Below are 17930 nucleotides of genomic sequence, written 5' to 3' on the forward strand. Positions count from 1 at the left end.
CATTTGCTTTATTTATGTATGAAAAAATATATGGTGGCTTTGTTCCATGATACCACTCACGTTTGCATAGATCTAACCACCAAATGGTATATCTAACCATATCAATGTGTTTTGCATGATTTATTTAGTATATTAAAAGGTTTTATGATGTTTAGTACACCATAAGATATCATTTTTGAGACGGTCAAAATCAATGACTCACAATTCATGAAAATAATGGTGGTTTAAAATAGTATAAAACATCATGTTTGAGTCAACCTTAACACATGAAAATAACAATTAGAATATGCTAAGCCTGATCCAATGGTTAGATTTTGCTTTTGGAGATTAGTTTTATGCATAGTGACAAATATCGTGAGCTTTATGAAAATCTCGCAAGTAACTACCCAAAAGTTAACAATGGTAATTTCTCATATTTTTTAAATTCTCATATTTTTTATTAAAAACATAAATATCATAGTTTAAACATGTTATTTATGTTTTTATCGGCTTTTTATCATGAAAAAACTGTGGTTTTTATTTTTAAGTATTGCCATTTATATTTTATTATAAATTTTATATATTTTTAATTTATTTGTTTGCCAAAATTTTGTCCCAAAATGCAAGATTTTAGAAAAAAAATCAATTTCTCACGAGCTTTTTGGCTGCCGAAATTTTGCTATTTTTAACTTTTGTCACTATGGTCTATGTAAATGAAGCAGGTACCACCGTAGGTGATGTATTTCCTTGTTTTAGATAAATTTTTGTTGTATTTGTGATTTGTCATGATTTTATTTTTCCAAAAAAAAAAGTTCAAACAAATCGGATCCAAGATTATTCGATTCGGTTCGGTTCGGTCCGGTCCAGTAACCGATTCTGACAACGACTGCCCTGCGGGGCCGCTGGCCGGCGCACCACAACATGGCACGCGATGATAAGTATTTCAGATTTGTGGCTTAAAAAAAGAAAAAAAGAAAAAGCGAAACAGCCCTCACCCCAAAAACAGAGAAAAAAAAAAAAGATCCCAGAAATGGCGGAGCGTCTCTCTACGGCTTGCTTGGGCGCACGCCCCCTCCCAATGAGCAGCAGCGGCAGCAAGAGATCCCTCCTCCCTTCTTCTTCTCCTCTCTTCAAATCCTCTCTTCTCTCTAAGCCCTCTCTCTCCGTTTCCTCCAATTCTTCGTTTTCGTCTTCTTGGTCTTCTTCCGTTCTCTTCTCGGTATGTTTTCATTCCTCCAATATCGTAGTCATCATCGTCGTCTTTTCTTTTTATGGCGTGTTTGGATTCAGGGAATATGGTCAAATTCGTTTTGATTTAGGGAGTTCAGTGAAATTGAATCCGCAATTCCACTAGATTCTTCTTTGCGATTGGAGAACGGATGAAGAATTTTAGTGGAATTTAGTGGAATCGGTTCCCGGTTCTGCTGAATTCCCTGAACCCAAAGGCATTCTGCTTGTTTGTCTCGGAAGTAGTTATGGGGGAATCAAAGGTTTTTTATTCCGGCATTGGGTTGTTTGGGAGAAAAGGAATCGGTGGAGTCGTGAAAAGCAGGAAGGGAATATGTGTACATCAGCCAGATGACTTCTAAATCCTTTGTTTTTGGATTCAGTGTGGGAGAGAAGAAAGTTGTTAGGTCCTTCTAGAAAGAAGGAAACCGTTTCCTTTTTGAAATCTTCGGCCAGGTGCTGCTTCCAAACAAGAGGATTTCTCTCGACTTCTTCCATATTCCGTTTTCCAATGAATTCACTCCAAGTGATTTCCATCAATTCTTCCCAAATGCCACCTCCCTAATCCAATCATCGCCCCTAGGATTTTTTGTTCTCCTGTTTCTGGTCGATGATCTTTTGTTTTCTTGTGCGGGAGTTTTCTTTTTTGGTTCTTGTTCTGATTTGGTTCCTTGATCATGATTTAAGAATGCAAGGAGACGGCTGGTTCACTCGGCGAACGCTAGCAGCACCGTGTCGGTGAGATGCTTCGCTTCGGATCCTGACCAATTGAGGAGGGCCAGGGAGGACGTCCGGGATCTCTTGAAAGCCACCTTCTGCCATCCCATTCTGGTAACTCTTTAGCTAAAACCTTTCGTTACTTGATGGTTTGCATCTTTATTGTATATGAATTCGTTTGGTTCTTTTACTAATACCAGTTCGTTTTCATCTCCTCTTGAAGTCTTGGATTGGTCTTTGGTTGAGCTTTTATGGAACTATGATCACATAGGAGTTTCTCCATAAATTGTATTGATTCCTTTCGGTGGATGTGATCTTTATGAATCTTAATGATAAAATTTTTGCATGTTTCTACAGTCATTTTTTTCCTTTTTCAAAATTTGTGCATGTTTCTACAGTCATTTTGCATATTTATTTTGTGCATTAGAAATTTGAATTTTTGAAGTGCGGATTTTGGATAATTGGTGTGTGTCTATCTGCAATATTTGGATTTTGTTTTTTCAGTTTTAGAAGAATGAGTTTAGAATTTTTCATGACCAATTAAGGGTTGGAAACGTCTTAAAAGTTGTTTTTGGAAAAATGTAGGTTCGACTAGGATGGCACGACGCAGGTACCTACAACAAGAACATCAATGAGTGGCCACAAAGGGGTGGAGCTAATGGAAGCTTGAGATTTGATATAGAATTGAAGCATGGAGCCAATGCTGGTAAATGTGCTCCTGTGTCATCCATGGTGTTTGTTTTTGAGTTAATGTATGCCCACCCACCCACCCACTCGTGCTCATTGTTGCCAGGGCTGGTGAATGTTTTGAAGCTGCTTCAACCAATCAAGGACAAGTATTCTAGTGTGACATATGCAGATTTGTTTCAATTGGCGAGCGCCACAGCTATCGAGGTCTCCTTTTTTAAAATATTTGGCTTACTCTGAGCTTCTCTTATGCAACCATTTTTTATATCATTGAAAACTTTTTACCTTCTTGTTTCCAATGTACTAGGAGGCTGGAGGTCCCAAAATCCCTATGAAGTATGGGAGAGTAGATGTTACAGGTCCTGAACAATGTCCAGAGGAGGGAAGGCTTCCAGGTTAGTGCATAATTAGTTAAGAGTTTATTTTTTGTTACCTTGCCCTTGTTTGTTGCCAAATCTAGAAACTGCTGCTTTTGGTTACTGTCCACATACCATCGGATTGGTTGTTCGAAAGTTTTGTTCCTTCAAATCTCGAATTCATGTTAAAGGACACTTGTATTGCATGTAATGACGGTTTATTTTGCTGTGACATAAACTAAATTTATCCTTTATTGAATACAGTTCCAGCTGTATTGCATTATCTATGAGGACTATATGAGTAAATGATGGAGTACCAATTAACACCTTCACAATTTTCTCATGTTATGCTTGTAGATTTAGCTTGTTTTGTTCTGCACTGGACTAAGCATGATTAATTGCAGCAAAAGGAAGACCTCAACATCCATTCTTTGGACAACAGTTGCATATTGAAATACCCCAACATTACTAAAACATATTGGACAATGTGCCATTATCAACTTAGCATCCCTCTGTAAAACTTCACCATGTCAACAAGTTGATAAAGATTCATACTTTTATCATTTTTATTTGGAGTTAAAGACACAAAATTCTCTTTTCATGTCTAGATGCTGGCCCTCCTTCACCAGCAGATCATCTACGTGAAGTGTTTTACCGGATGGGCCTCAATGATAAGGTTACCTCTATCTTTACAACTTGGAAATTGCATAGCCTGTTGCATCTTATGTTTTGATTTGCTCTTCTAATTTAGTGTGGTCCTTTCTGCAGGAAATTGTTGCATTATCTGGTGCTCACACCTTGGGTAGATCTAGAACAGAGCGGAGTGGGTGGGGAAAGCCAGAAACCAAGTACACTGTGAGTAGATGCATTCCTTTTCTTATCATGTAGATCATATTTTATATTTTTCACGGAATGATTCTTACTTGTGTCCTTTAGAATTACCATATGAAGGGATTAGAATGACCTGGATATCCTTAACATGTGCAGGTTTAATTTTTACACACACACATATATATATATATATATATATATAGGAAACTAGAATATATAAACCAGTATAATATGTAAACTGGTTGAACCAACAGGAACCGTCCGATCCTTGTGCAATCCCTAACGCACCCATCTTTTCTCTCTCTCTTTCTCTCTCATCCACACTGGAAGACCACCACTCACCCACACTGGGGGACCACCACTACAGCGGGAGGCCATCTGGTGGGGCGAAGGCTGCGTGACCCGATCTGGCTAGGGCTGGGTGAAACGCAGAAGCGAGAGGGAGAAAGGGGCGGTGGGGAGACTGTCCGGCAGTGGTGGAGGCCAGGGATGGCGGTGGGGAGGCCGGGGACGGTGGTGGTGGAGGCCGGGGATGGTGGCAGGGAGGTAGTCCTACAGTGAGTAGAGGTGTCAGTGGGTATAGTTTGAGAGGGAGCAGGGGGCGGTGGGGAGGCTCTAAGAAAATTAATAACTGTTTCCCCTAATTGTGATAGCAATTTGTTTCCATTCTTATTTCCCAACCTAGTATTTATGGTGGCAAGTTAGGGATGCAGGTTAGTCAATAAAGAGGAACCGATAGATATCAACGATCTGATATGACAGCCATGACTCAAGGTTCAACTTGTTAAGATATACATATATGTATATACATATACATATATGTATTTCTGTTCTATGTAAACAGAAATACCCATCAGGGGTATTTCGGTCTTTTCTTGTAATAGGTGTCAGCCCATTAGGGGCTGACTATTCTCCTTTTTTATTTTCTTTGGTTTTTGTATTTATTTTTTTGGCTGTTGTCAGCTTTTTCAGACTGAGGGGACAGCTCCAAATAGCTGTTGGAGCTGCCCCCAACAGTCACAAATGTGACCGTTGGGGGCAGCCCCAACAGCCACTTGGAGCTGCCCCCTCTCTTGCTCATGTATAAATAGGCCATTAAGGCCTTGCATTTGTTATCTCTTTTGGAGAGTTCCTCCACACAATAATATATATATTTTTGACCCTTAGGAGGGTGGTTTGGATGATTCAATCAAGTATTCTACTTGATTGAAGTGTGTTCTTGTTTGTCCATAAGCGACGTTCTTTGGATTTAGTCCATCTCATTACATGGTATCAAAGCTTTGGAGTCCTTGAAGTGTTGTTCCAAGAGGAGAAATCGTGATAAGCATTAAAAGGAGGAGGATTGTGAGCTTGAAGAAAACAATGAATCGTTGCATCGGGAAGCGCATCACCTCTCAAGCAAACCTTGTATTTCTTTTCCTCTCATTTTTTCTCACTTTTTTCTATCTACCTCTCTCTTTTCTTGTTGTAAAAGAATGGAGAATGAAAGGGAAGTAATCGTCTCCATTCCCGTACGCCTAAATGATACAAACTATGTGATGTGAGCATCCATAGTAAAGCACAAAATATGAGAAAAAGGCTCATGGGGTTTGGTGGACGGTACCAAAAAAGAACCCAAACTCATTCTCACCAAAATTGAGAATGGAAAAGAAGTGGCTCTTCAAGGAAAGGAAATGTCTAAAGTCGTTTTTCAATTATGAGAGAAAATGGAAAGAATGGAGGATGGGTCATTCCAAGATAATTGGATGACTCATCAATAGTGTGGATATTCATAAATGTTCTAGTTTAGCGAAATTTGATTTTGCTAGTGACGCATGAAAATATCTTAAAGACATGTATAGTCTTAAAGATACTGCCCACATATGTAATGTTCAAAATATGATAATTTCGTTGGGGCGTTCCCTACTGAGCAACGCGCTGTACTCTATAGGCCCGAAGGCAGTGATAAATGGGCAAGGGTTGCTAGGTCGTCGCCCGGAAGCGACGCGTCACACCGGCGCTTGGGTGTGGTGTCAAATAGGCAAGGGTTCCCTCACTTTGTTGGACGGGTGGGGGTAAAGAAGTTAGTCCAAGACCATAAAATTAGGTTAGCCACTTGGAACATAGGGTCTTTAACTGGTAAGTTGGTAGAGTTAGTAGATGTTATGTGTAGGAGAAAGATTGATATTTTATGTCTACAAGAGACCAAATGGTAGGTGAGAAAGCAAAAGTGATAAAACCTTGGGGATATAAGATTTGGTATACAGGAATAAATAGGAATAGGAATGGAGTAGGGATTGTTATGAGTCGTGAGTTTATAGATAATGTAGTTGAGGTCCGTAGGAAGGGTGATAGGATTTTACTTATTAAATTAGTATTAGGTATGGATATTATTAATATTATTAGTGTTTATGCACCTCAAGTAGGTTTAGATGATTCCATTAAGCGTCAATTTTGGGAAGATTTAGATAGAGTAGTACAAGGGATATCTTATGGAGAAAAGCTTTTCATCGGTGGTGACCTTAATGGACATGTAGACATTAGTAGGGATGGATTTGAGAGTATCCATGGAGGCTATGGTATAGGAGAAAGAAACAAAAGTGGAGAAATGATTTTAGATTTTGGTTTGTCCTATGATATGATCTTAGCAAACACTTGGTTTAGGAAGAGGGAGTCTCACCTAGTAACATTTAAAAGTGGGGTTAATACGAGTCAGATAGATTTTTTCCTACTTAGAAAGAGAGATAGGGGTTGTTGCATCGATTGTGAGGTTATACCGGGAGAAAGTGTAGCTACACAACATAAAGTCTTAATTTTAGATCTTAGAATTAGACAATGCCGCAAAAGGGATAGACATAGGATAGATCTTAGAATTAAGTGGTGGGCACTGAAAGGAGCTAAACAATGAATGTTTGTAGAGCAGGTAGTTAAGGAAGCTGATTGGTGTCTCGAGGAGGATTCAGAATCAATGTGGAATAAGATAGCGGGTGGCATGAGAAAGGTGGCTAAGGAGGTATTGGGTGAGTCTAAAGGCGGTGCACCGTTAGGTAAGGATACATCATGGTGGAACGAGGATGTCAAATTAGCTATTAAGGTTAAAAGAGAGTGTTATAGAAATCTAAGTAAGAGTCGTGATAATGAGAATTTGGATAAGTATATGATAGCAAAGAAGGAAACTAAAAAAGTAGTTTGAAACGCGAGGGATAAGGTATATAAGGAGGTTTATGACAAATTGGATACCAAAGAGGGTGAGAAGGATATTTATAGGCTTGCAAAGATGAGAGATAGGAAATCGAGGGATCTGGGTATGGTTAGATGTATCAAAGATGAAACACAAAGGGTTTTAGTCAAAGATGAGGAGATTAAGAAGAGATGAAAAGATTATTTTGATAAGCTATTTAATGAAAGTCATGCTCAGGATCTTAGAGACTTCTCCATTCCTTTTCATAAGATGAATCGTGACTTCATGCGCAAGATTCAAAAGAAAGAAATTGCAGAGGCTTTGAAGAAAATGAAATCAATAAGGGCAGTTGGCCCAGATGGTATACCTATCGAGGCTTGAAAATGCTTGGGAGAGAAGGGTTTAGAATGGTTGACAAATCTTTTTAACAAGATTTGGCGGACAAATAAGACTTCTAATGAGTGGAGGAAGAGTACTTTGGTGCCTCTATATAAAAATAAGGGTGATATACAAGATTGCACAAACTATCGTGGTATAAAACTCATGAGTCATACTATGAAACTTTGGGAGAGGGTGATTGAGTCTAGGTTGAGGAAGGTTGTCATGATATTGAAGAATCAATTTGGTTTTATTCCTGGAAGATCAACTATGGAAGTTATACATCTTCTTAGACAACTTATTGAGAGAAATAGAGAGAGGAACAAAGATTTGTATATAGTTTTTATTGACTTGGACAAGGCATACGATAGAGTACCTAGGGACGTTCTCTGGTGGACAATGATGAAGAAATGTGTTTCTCTCAAGTACATTAGTATAATTAAATATATGTATGAAGGAGTAGTAACCAATGTCCGCACTTGTGGAGGGGTGACAAACAATTTTCCTATAACGGTTGGGTTACATCAAGGATCTGCTTTAAGCCCTTTCTTATTTGCTATAGTGATGGATGAGCTTACGAGATCAATTCAAGAAAATGTGTCGTGGTGTATGTTGTTTGCTGATGATATTATTTTGATTGATGAGTCTAGAGCTGGGGTTAATGCTAAGTTAGAATTATGGAGACAGACATTGGAAGCAAGAGGTTTTAAGTTGAGTAAGAGTAAGACAGAATATATGGAATGTCGGTTTAGTAAACAACGAAGTAGTGATGGGAGTGTAGTGAAGCTTGGTGAGCAAGAAATACCGGTGGATGATTGTTTCAAATATTTGTGATCTATCATTCAAAAGTATGGAGAAATTGATGGAGATGTAAATCATAGGATAAAGGTTGGGTGGATGAAATGGAAAAGTGCAACTGGAGTGTTGTGTGATCGTAGAATGCCATTGCGGTTGAAGGGAAAGTTTTATAGGACGACTATTAGGCCCGCTTTACTATATGGTACGGAATGTTGGGCTGCCAAGAGACATCATATTCAAAAAATGAGTGTAGCTGAGATGCGTATGTTGAGATGGATGTGTGGAAATACAATAAAATATAAGATTCAGAACGAGGAGATACGTAAGAAGGTAGGCGTTGCACCCATTGAAAATAAGATGAGAGAATCGTTTACGGTGGTTTGGACATATTCGGCGAAGGCCTAATGATGCTCCAATTAGAAGGATGGAGAAATGAAAAAATATATTAGTTAAAAGAGGTCGGGGTAGGCCTAGGAAGACATGGATGGAGATGATAGGAAAGGATATGAATGCTTTGAACCTCACCGAGGACATGGCATTGGATAGAAATGATTGGAGGAGAAGGATTCACGTGGAAGACCCAAAATGATTTTCTTTTTTGGTTCATATCGCCGACCCCAATTGTTTTGGGATGAAGGCGTAGTTGTTGTTGTTGTTGTTGGTGGTGGTGGTTGGGTTACATCAAAGATCTGCTTTAAGTCCTTTCCTATTTGCTATAGTGATGGATGAGCTTACGAGATCAATTCAAGAAAATGTGCCGTGGTGTATGTTGTTTGCTGATGATATTGTTTTGATTGATGAGTCTAGAGTTGGGGTTAATGCTAAGTTAGAATTATGGAGACAGACATTGGAAGCAAGAGGTTTTAAGTTGAGTAAGAGTAAGACAATATATGGAATGTCGATTTAGTAAGAAACGAAGTAGTGATGGGAGTGTAGTGAAGCTTGGTGAGCAAGAAATACCGGTGGATGATTGTTTCAAATATTTGGGATCTATCATTCAAAAGTATGGAGAAATTGATGGAGATGTAAATCATAGGATAAAGGTTGGGTGGATGAAATAGAAAAGTGCAACTGGAGTGTTGTGCGATTATAGAATGCCATTGTGGTTGAAGGAAAAGTTTTATAGGACAACTATTAGGCCCGCTTTACTATATGGTATGGAATGTTGGGCTGCCAAGAGACATCATATTCAAGAAATGAGTGTAGCTGAGATGTCTTAGAATTCCACCTTGGTACCTGCATTGAGAAAACGAGAGAGAGAGAGAGAGAGGCGAAGAAAGGATTACGAGAGGGGGGCTGCGGCTCACGATTTCTTCATAACAGAAATCGTGACCTAATGCCTATATTAATACACTTAAGTGTACACAGTGGGTCGGGTCGGGTCTGGTGTATTATTCGAACCCGGATACAAATAAAAAAACATACAAATAAAAACAGACTTATACAGGAATGGAATTCGGGTCTGGTACAAGATCCAGACCCAAAACACTATTCACCTTTTTCACCCTCCCTCAAGTTGATCATGGTTATGGACCATGCACAACTTGCCTTTAAGCGACCAAAAACGATCCTTGGTTAACCCTTTCGTAAATAGGTCTGCAACTTGTCTTTCAGTATTGACGAACCTAGGCTCAATCTCTTTTTCTTCAACTTTCTGTCTCACAAAGTGTTGGTCAATCTCAATGTGCTTAGCACAACTGTGATGTACTGGATTGAATGACATGTTTATAGCACTTTGGTTGTCACATAGCAAGATAGTGTGAGAGATCTTTTCTCCTACTTTAGTCAGTAAATGTCTGATCCATGTGACTTCGGCAGTAGCAACAGCCATAGATCTATACTCAGCCTCAGTACTCGATCTAGTGATAGCCTTTTGTTTTCTACTACTCCAAGAGACTAAATTTCTTCCAATGAAGACACAATGTCCTGATGTAGATCTTCGTTCATCAGGATCTCCTGCCCAGTCTGCATCACAATATACAGTGAGTCTATGATCATCTTTGCCGTATGGCTGTGGTGAGTATGTCAATCCAGCCCCAATAGTCCCTTTCAGATATCTAAGGATTCTCTTGACGGCTTCCATATGTCCAGTACGTGGCACATGCATAAATTGAGACACTTGATTGACTGAATAAACAATATCAGGTCTAGTGAATGTGAGGTACTGTAACATTCCTATTATGCTTCGATACCTGGTGGGGCCATCACACAAATTTCCATCATAAGCGCTAAGTTTTTGATGAAGCACGCTCGGAGTTCCCAGAGGTTTGCAGTCTTTCATGCCTGCCTTGCTGAGAACATCTACGGTGTACTTGTGCTGAGTGAGTGTCAAGCCATGAGCCTGATTATCAACTTCTACACCAAGAAAATAGCGTAGAGCTCCAAGATCTTTCATTTTGAACCTCTGATCTAGTAAGTCTTTTACTTCTTGGATGTGGGCCGCAGAGTTTCCTATGATAACAATATCATCGACATATATCAATAACAGAGTGGTCACAGTCTGATTTCTGAAAATAAACAATGAGTGGTCCAACATGGAACGTGTAAATCCATGTTTCTGAATCTCTAGTGAGAAGCTGCCAAACCAAGAGCGAGATGCTTGCTTCAGACCATAGATAGCTCTTTTTAACCTGCACACATGAGTTTTACAATTTTGTTCTTGATATCCAGGGGGTTGCTCCATGTACACTTCCTCCTCCAAGTCCCCATGCAAGAAAGCATTTTTTACATCAAGCTGACTCAACTTCCATCCATGTTCAACAGCCAGAGAAATGATAATTCGAATTGTTCCCATTCTTACATCTGGACTAAAAGTCTCATCATAGTCTTGCCCTGCTTCTTGAGTAAATCCTTTTGCCACGAGCCTTGCCTTGTATCGTTCAATGGTTCCATCTGGCTTGTACTTTATCTTGTAGACCAATTTACATCCGACAACATTTTTGTCAGGTGGTCTGGGAACAACTTCCCAGGTTCCACATTCATGCAAAGCTTGCATTTCATCATTCATGGCTTCTACCCACTTGGTAGAAGTGGCTGCTCTGATACCAGTTGTCACGGGCTAATTTTCCAAGGCCAAATTTTTCGCCTTTCAAGCCAAGGAACGCATGTGCGACACTAGGCCTCACGGCCTAGTCAGCCTCACAGCACGTGTGTCCCACACGTAAACTTCTTACCCAGCAGAACGTCAACTTAGCAGACTCTTCTTTTCAAGAAATCCTTCTGAACATAGTCCATCGTGCATCTGATCGTCACTTACGTGCATAGCCGTCCCATACCGGCTAACACCTTCAACCGTCAAGCCAAACGTGCCTTACTACTCCCACAAGCAAGCGCACGTTGACAAGAGCTGAAACATGCCTTCATAGCACTACTGACTTAACCAACATCCAACACGGGTCATGAGGAGCATAACACATCCCAAAGCCTTTACCGATGCATGCCATGCCTCCAACCATCATTGCAAGCCACCTTTCTTCAATTCCAGCCATCCGAGCCAACAACGCACGGATGCCTTAGCCTCGCGTGCCATGGAGCAGATAGGTGAAAAAAAACTTTAAAATTTCGATTGGATGTCAGAACCTGTTTAGAAGAGATGAGGGCTTCAGATTGGCTGTTGATGGGTTCGGCTGAAGGAGATGGAGAAGACTCGCTAAAGGAGCTGTTGATGGGTTCGGCTGAAGGAGTTGGAAAGGACTCGCTGAAGGAGTTGTTGATGGGTTCGGCTGAAGGAGATGAAGGTGGCTCGCTGAAGGAAGAAGATGAAGACGTGTCGCACCTGACGAGAACCTTTTCCGGCCCTTAGGCAGATCTTGACTCTGATACCATCTTAGAATTCCACCTTGGTACCTGCATTGAGAAAACGAGAGAGAGAGAGAGAGGCGAAGAAAGGATTACGAGAGGGGGGCTGCGGCTCACGATTTCTTCATAACAGAAATCGTGACCTAATGCCTATATTAATACACTTAAGTGTACACAGTGGGTCGGGTCTGGTGTATTATCTGAACCTGGATACAAATAAAAAAACATATAAATAAAAAACAAGACTTATACAGGAATGGAATTCGGGTCTGGTACAGGATCCAAACCCGAAACACTATTCACCTTTTTCAAGATGCGTGTGCTTAGATGGATGTGTGGAAATACAATAAAAGATAAGATTCGGAACGAGGAGATACGTAAGAAGGTAGGCGTTGCACCCATTGAAAATAAGATGAGAGAGAATCGTTTACGGTGGTTTGGACATATTCGGCGAAGGCCTAATGATGCTCCAGTTAGAAGGATGGAGAAATAAGAAAATATATTAGTTAAAAGAGGTCGGGGTAGGCCTAGGAAGACATGGATGGAGATGATAGGAAATGATATGAATGCTTTGAACCTCATTGAGGACATGACATTGGATAGAAATGATTGGAGGAGAAGGATTCATGTGGAAGACCCAGAATGATTTTCTTTTTTGGTTCATATCGCCGACCCCAATTGTTTTGGGATGAAGGCGTAGTTGTTGTTGTATGTAACCTTCAAAATAAGGTGAGAACTATGACTCAAGGAGAGATGAGTATTAGAGAATATTATAATGCACTCTCTCTCCTTTGGGATGAATTGGCTCTTTTTGAGCCAAAATGGCATTGCCCTTAAGATGTAGAACTCCGTGAAAACCAAACCAAAACAGAGCATTTCTACCAATTTGTGAATGGGCTTAGGCCCGAATTTGAGGGAACTAAGTCCGCTCTCCTTCGTAGAGGTGGTATGCCATCAATAGTCGAAACTCTTGAGGAATTGACTACAGAAGAAAATAGATTAAAGAAGTCATCCACCTCAAAGGATGAAGAAACCGTGATTGCTATGTCAAAACCCGGTAATCATACTAGGAGTTATAAACCTCCTCATTTTATAAAGAATGAAATGTGAAGAATCCCCAACTATGAAAGAAGTGATAAAAGAGGTGATTATGAGTACAAAAAGGGTGGCAAAATCATATGCTACCATTGTTATGAATCGGGACACATCAAGCCTTTTTTGTTCCAAAAAAAAACAAAGAGGATCACTGAGATGATAAGAGAGTTGCTTCGGTTGAAAGGAATGATGTAGACGACTCCAAATGCATCGGCTCACTATCCTTAGCTCAACTAATGGAGGCGCTACAACCAATGTTCAAAACTCAAGCCTCTTCCTTCTCGGGAGAGGCCGTATCCACAAATGGTGACCCTGGTAAGACATTGGATTTTAGATTCCGGTGCCTATTTTCATTTGACTCCAAACGAGTCCATATTATCCGAATGTCATCCTAACCCAAATAATTCTTATGTTTCAACCGCCGATGGAACATCTTTAAAAATAAAAAGTTTTGGGATTTTTCAAAAAACAACCAAAGTTTCACATACCAAATATTAGAGTTGTGCCAAAATTAAATTTAAATCTTTTATCTGTTTCACAAATTACGGATCATGGTTACAAAGTATTATTTTCATCTAATGATTATTTAATACAGGATCTCCAGTCCGGGAAGCCGATTGGGCAAGGACATAGAAGAGGAGATCTCTATGTAATGGACAATCTTGAGTTATCAAAACAATCTTTTTGTAATTTTGTGAAAAAAAAAGATATAAAAAATTGACACAAAAGACTAGGGCATCCTAGTGTGTCCAAATTACATTTGTTTCAATTTCTTACTATATATAAAGAAAAAGATTTTGTTTGTGAAGATTGCATTTTTGGCAAAATGAAGGCTTTACCCTTTGGGCCAAGACACTTTATATCAAAAAATCCATTTGAGTTAGTACATTCGGATGTATGGGGACCGACTCCTGTTATTGTAAAAGTATCTTCAACAAGATACTATGATCAAGACCTTAATATTCTTGATGATAAACACGTGCACACACGCACAACAAGAACTCTTTAGAACACTTATGCACAAAGGCACAATCCACTAAATCTCGCAAATGCACACAAGCATAAAAATAAGGAACTTGTATTGAAGAAATTGGAGAGCATAAGCTCCAAAAAGAATGCTTTACAAAGGGGAGAAGACCCTTATTTATAACACAAAAAGGGGGCCTTGGAGGGGCCCCAATGTGATCGTTGGAGCCCTTCCAACGGTCACAAATGTGACCGTTGGAGGGGCCCAACGATCATATTGGGTCCCTCCCAAGGCAATCCAAAAAGAATAAAAAAGAAAAAGAAAAAAAGAAAAAGTAAAAAAGTAAAAAATAAAAAAGGAAATTACATGTACATTCCAAATTGAATATGCGCAAAAATAAAAAAGACTAAAATACCCCTACAACCGATATATATTTATATATATATAATTAGATAGATACATATACATATATATTATATATATATATATGTATATGTATCTTTCTTTATATATTTAAAATATATATATGGACATTACAATGATAATGGATTACAATTTAACACCCCCTCAAACTTGGGGCATGATGACCGAAAGTTTGCCAAGAAGAAAGTTGAATCGCGGAGAACACAGATCTTTGGTGAAGAAATCTGTCAACTGATATTCTGAAGTTACATACGGAAGATCTATGACTCCTTTAAGATATGCTTCATGAACATAGTGACAATCCATCTCAATGTGTTTAGTTCGCTCATGAAATGTATGATTTTTGGCAATATAAATTGCACTCTTGTTATCACAACATAGCTTGGTGGGCCCTTCAACATTGATCCCCAAATCTTCTAATAGCTGATGAATCCATACAATTTTCATGGTAGTAGTTGCCATGGCTTGATATTCAGCTTCAGTAGAGGATAAAGACACTTTTTGTTGCTTCTTGCATCTTCATGAGATCAACGAGTCTCCTAAAAACACACAAAAACCAGTGGTGGAGTGACGGTTATTTGGGTCACCTCTTCAGTCAGAGTCAGTATAAGCAATTAATTTCAATTCAGAAGAGGAGGATAAGAATACACCCTTGTTTAGTGTACCCTTTATGTATCTTACAATCCACAAGATGACACTCATGTGAACTGATGTTGGTGCATGTTGGAACTGACTTGCAGTTTATCTGGTCTAGTAATACTCAGATACATCAATGATCCTACAAACTGTCGGTAGGGGGTGAGATCAAAGAGAGAAATACCATCATCAATCTTCATTTTGGCTCCCACTATAGCAGGAGTTTCACAAACCTTGTGATCCGTAATACCTGACCTGTCAATAATCTCAGAGGCAAGCTTACTTTGAGATAAAAAATACCCTCTATGAGAGTATGCTACTTCAATACCCAAAAAATAAGTTAGGAATCCCAAATCAGACATTTCAAATTTATCCTTCAAAATTGATTTTATGCTTTTAACCCCTTTAGAATCACTTTTGGTTATAAGCATATCATCCACATATAAAAGCAGAATGACAATCCTTGTATTGGTTTTTCTAACAAATAAGGCAGTGTCAATGAAACCGGATGAAAAACCATTTTCTAACATTACGGAGTTAAACCTATCATACCAAGCCTTGGGGGCTTGTTTTAAACCATAAAGTGCTTTGCGAAGGCGAAGTACTTTCCCTTTGGGAGTTTCCATTCCTGGTGGAGCATCCATATATACTTCTTCATTCAGATCACCATTTAGGAATGCGTTTTTAACATCCATTTGATAGATGTTTCATTTATTGATTGAGGCAACGATGATGAGACATCGGACAATGACCATCCGGGCTACAGGGGCAAAAGTTTCTTCATAGTCAATCTCATATTCTTGACTATATCCCTTAGCAACTAATCTCGCCTTATATCTCTCAAGAGATCCATCGCTTTTAGTTTTTACTTTAAATACCCATCTACATCCTATTGTTTTTTTACCCTTAGGAAGATCTTGAAATTCCCAAGTTTTGGCTCTTCTTAGAGCACCAAGTTCATTCTCTATAGCTTCTACCAATTCAGAATATTTTCGTGCTTCCTCAAAATTTCTAGGTTCTACGTAAAAATGAATGACACTAAGACATGCCCTATATTTAGGTGAAAAAGTCATATGAGATAAACCTAGAAGGAGCTTTCCTAGGTCTTTCGGTTCTTCGCAAGTTCTCCTCTCTTGGAGAGACAGTCCTTATGGTGTCATCATATCTTTCAAGAGCACTTCTAAAGGTGTTTTTATCTCTATGAACATAGGTGAGGGGCTCTCTAGATGATCCTTGATCGATATGTTGATGAGGAGGAGAGAGCAGAGGTGATAGTTTCCTCAGTTTCATTATCGCTTGAGTTATTCGGAGTTGACTCATCATTACTCGTATCATCATCTTTAGCTAACATTTCAAATAGAAAGGAATAATCCACGTTCTCATCATGAGATACAAGGCTTTCGAAACCACTAAGATTTAAAAAAAAAACTCACATTTTTGGAGACATACAATTTGTCATTTTTGACATCATAACACCAAAAACCCTTTTGGGTTTTCAAATAACCAAAAAAGGCGCAAAGAATAGCCTTTGGGGAAAGCTTATCATTTTTATCCGTAAGGACAAAACATTTACATCCAAACACCCTTAACCTGTTGTAGTTAGGTTCCTTCTCGTATTATTTTTCAAAAGGAGAAATTTTGTTTAAATTTTTTGATGGAAGTCTATTTATGAGATAGACCGATGTAAGGGCTGCTTCAGCCCAGAGTCTTTCTGTAATGTTTTGCGAAATAAGCAAAGTTTGAGTTGTTTCAATAATATGCATATGGTTTCGTTCGGCTAATCCATTATGTTGAGGGGGTTTTGGACAAGATTTTTTATGGAAAATACCATAATTTTCAAGATAACTTTTGAATTCATTTGATAGGTATTCTTCTCCAGAGTTGGGTCTAAGGATTTTTAAGTTCCCATTAAATTGATTTAAGATCATCATATGAAAAGTTTTGAAAATCGAAAAAACTTCATGCTTATGTTTGAGAAAGTATATCCAACAATACCTAGTGTAATCATAAAAAAAAATCACGTAATATGAGAATCCTCCTTTAGATATCACAGGAGCCGGACCCCATACATCGGAATGAACGATTTCAAAAGGTTTTGTTGTAAACATGGATCTTTGACAAAGGGGTAAACTTTTTATTTTTCCAAGAATACATTCATTACATGTAAAATCTCCTTTACAAAGATGTTTAACAAAAGGTAAATATGAAATTTTAACAATATTGGGATGTCCAAGTCTCTTATGCCATACATGAATATCTTTATTTTGGACAACATTACAAAATTGATTCTTGAGAACTTGAAGAAAATCCACATAGTAGAGATCTCCTTTCCTAGAGCCTTTCCCAATCAACCTCTCGGACCGACGATCTTGTATCCAACATTTATTAGAAGAGAATTTTATATCGCAACCATGGTCCGAGAGTTGAGAAACTGAAAATAAATTTAAATTTAGTTTTGGTATGAATATAATTTTTGGAATAATAAAATCTTGTTTTTCGAAATTGCCTATTCCTTTAATTTCAAGGGATGTTCTATCCGCCATTGAGACAAAAGATGAAAAAGAGTTTTTAGAGTATTCGGAAAGAGAACAAGCACTTGGGGTCATATGAAATGATGCCCCAGGATCTAAAAGCCAAGATGTCTTACCGGAAGGGGAAGAGGTTGACATAGCGGCTCCGAAAATTCCTCCCTTGAGAAGAGGTTGAAGAGCTTCCACAATTTGTTGTAGAGAGAGAGACATTTGAAGAGGATGGTCGTTCTTCCGGTTGAGAGGTGGTGGCCATTGCAAGCAATTTCTTCCATTTTGGGCAAATTGGTTTGATATGCCCCGGTTCTTTACAAAAATGACAAGTTAATTTGCTATTAGTCTCTCTTTCC

The 17930-nt window shown here is 38.8% G+C and overlaps 1 protein-coding gene across 6 annotated transcripts in view; it reads left to right on the forward strand.

Moving 5' to 3' along the window:
• Positions 1 to 946: 946 nt before the first annotated feature.
• LOC149847400 (putative L-ascorbate peroxidase 6, chloroplastic/mitochondrial) overlaps positions 947 to 17930 on the forward strand; it is a 33634-nt gene continuing 16650 nt past the window's right edge. For all 6 annotated transcript variants that reach the window (XR_016430377.1, XR_016430378.1, XM_089997006.1 and 3 more), the window contains exons 1-7: positions 947 to 1198; positions 1894 to 2037; positions 2509 to 2629; positions 2717 to 2817; positions 2918 to 3005; positions 3575 to 3642; positions 3735 to 3821. Coding sequence is in view for 4 of the 6 variants with exons in the window: in XM_089997006.1 (XP_089853132.1) it covers positions 1010 to 1198; positions 1894 to 2037; positions 2509 to 2629; positions 2717 to 2817; positions 2918 to 3005; positions 3575 to 3642; positions 3735 to 3821 (798 nt within the window). In the remaining 2 variants the exon portion in view is untranslated. The remainder of the gene's footprint in view (positions 1199 to 1893; positions 2038 to 2508; positions 2630 to 2716; positions 2818 to 2917; positions 3006 to 3574; positions 3643 to 3734; positions 3822 to 17930) is intronic.

This window comes from Nuphar pumila, chromosome 2 (genome assembly GCF_984573655.1).
Source record: "Nuphar pumila chromosome 2, dmNupPumi1.hap1.1, whole genome shotgun sequence".
In the NCBI taxonomy this organism is placed as follows: Eukaryota; Viridiplantae; Streptophyta; class Magnoliopsida; order Nymphaeales; family Nymphaeaceae; genus Nuphar; species Nuphar pumila.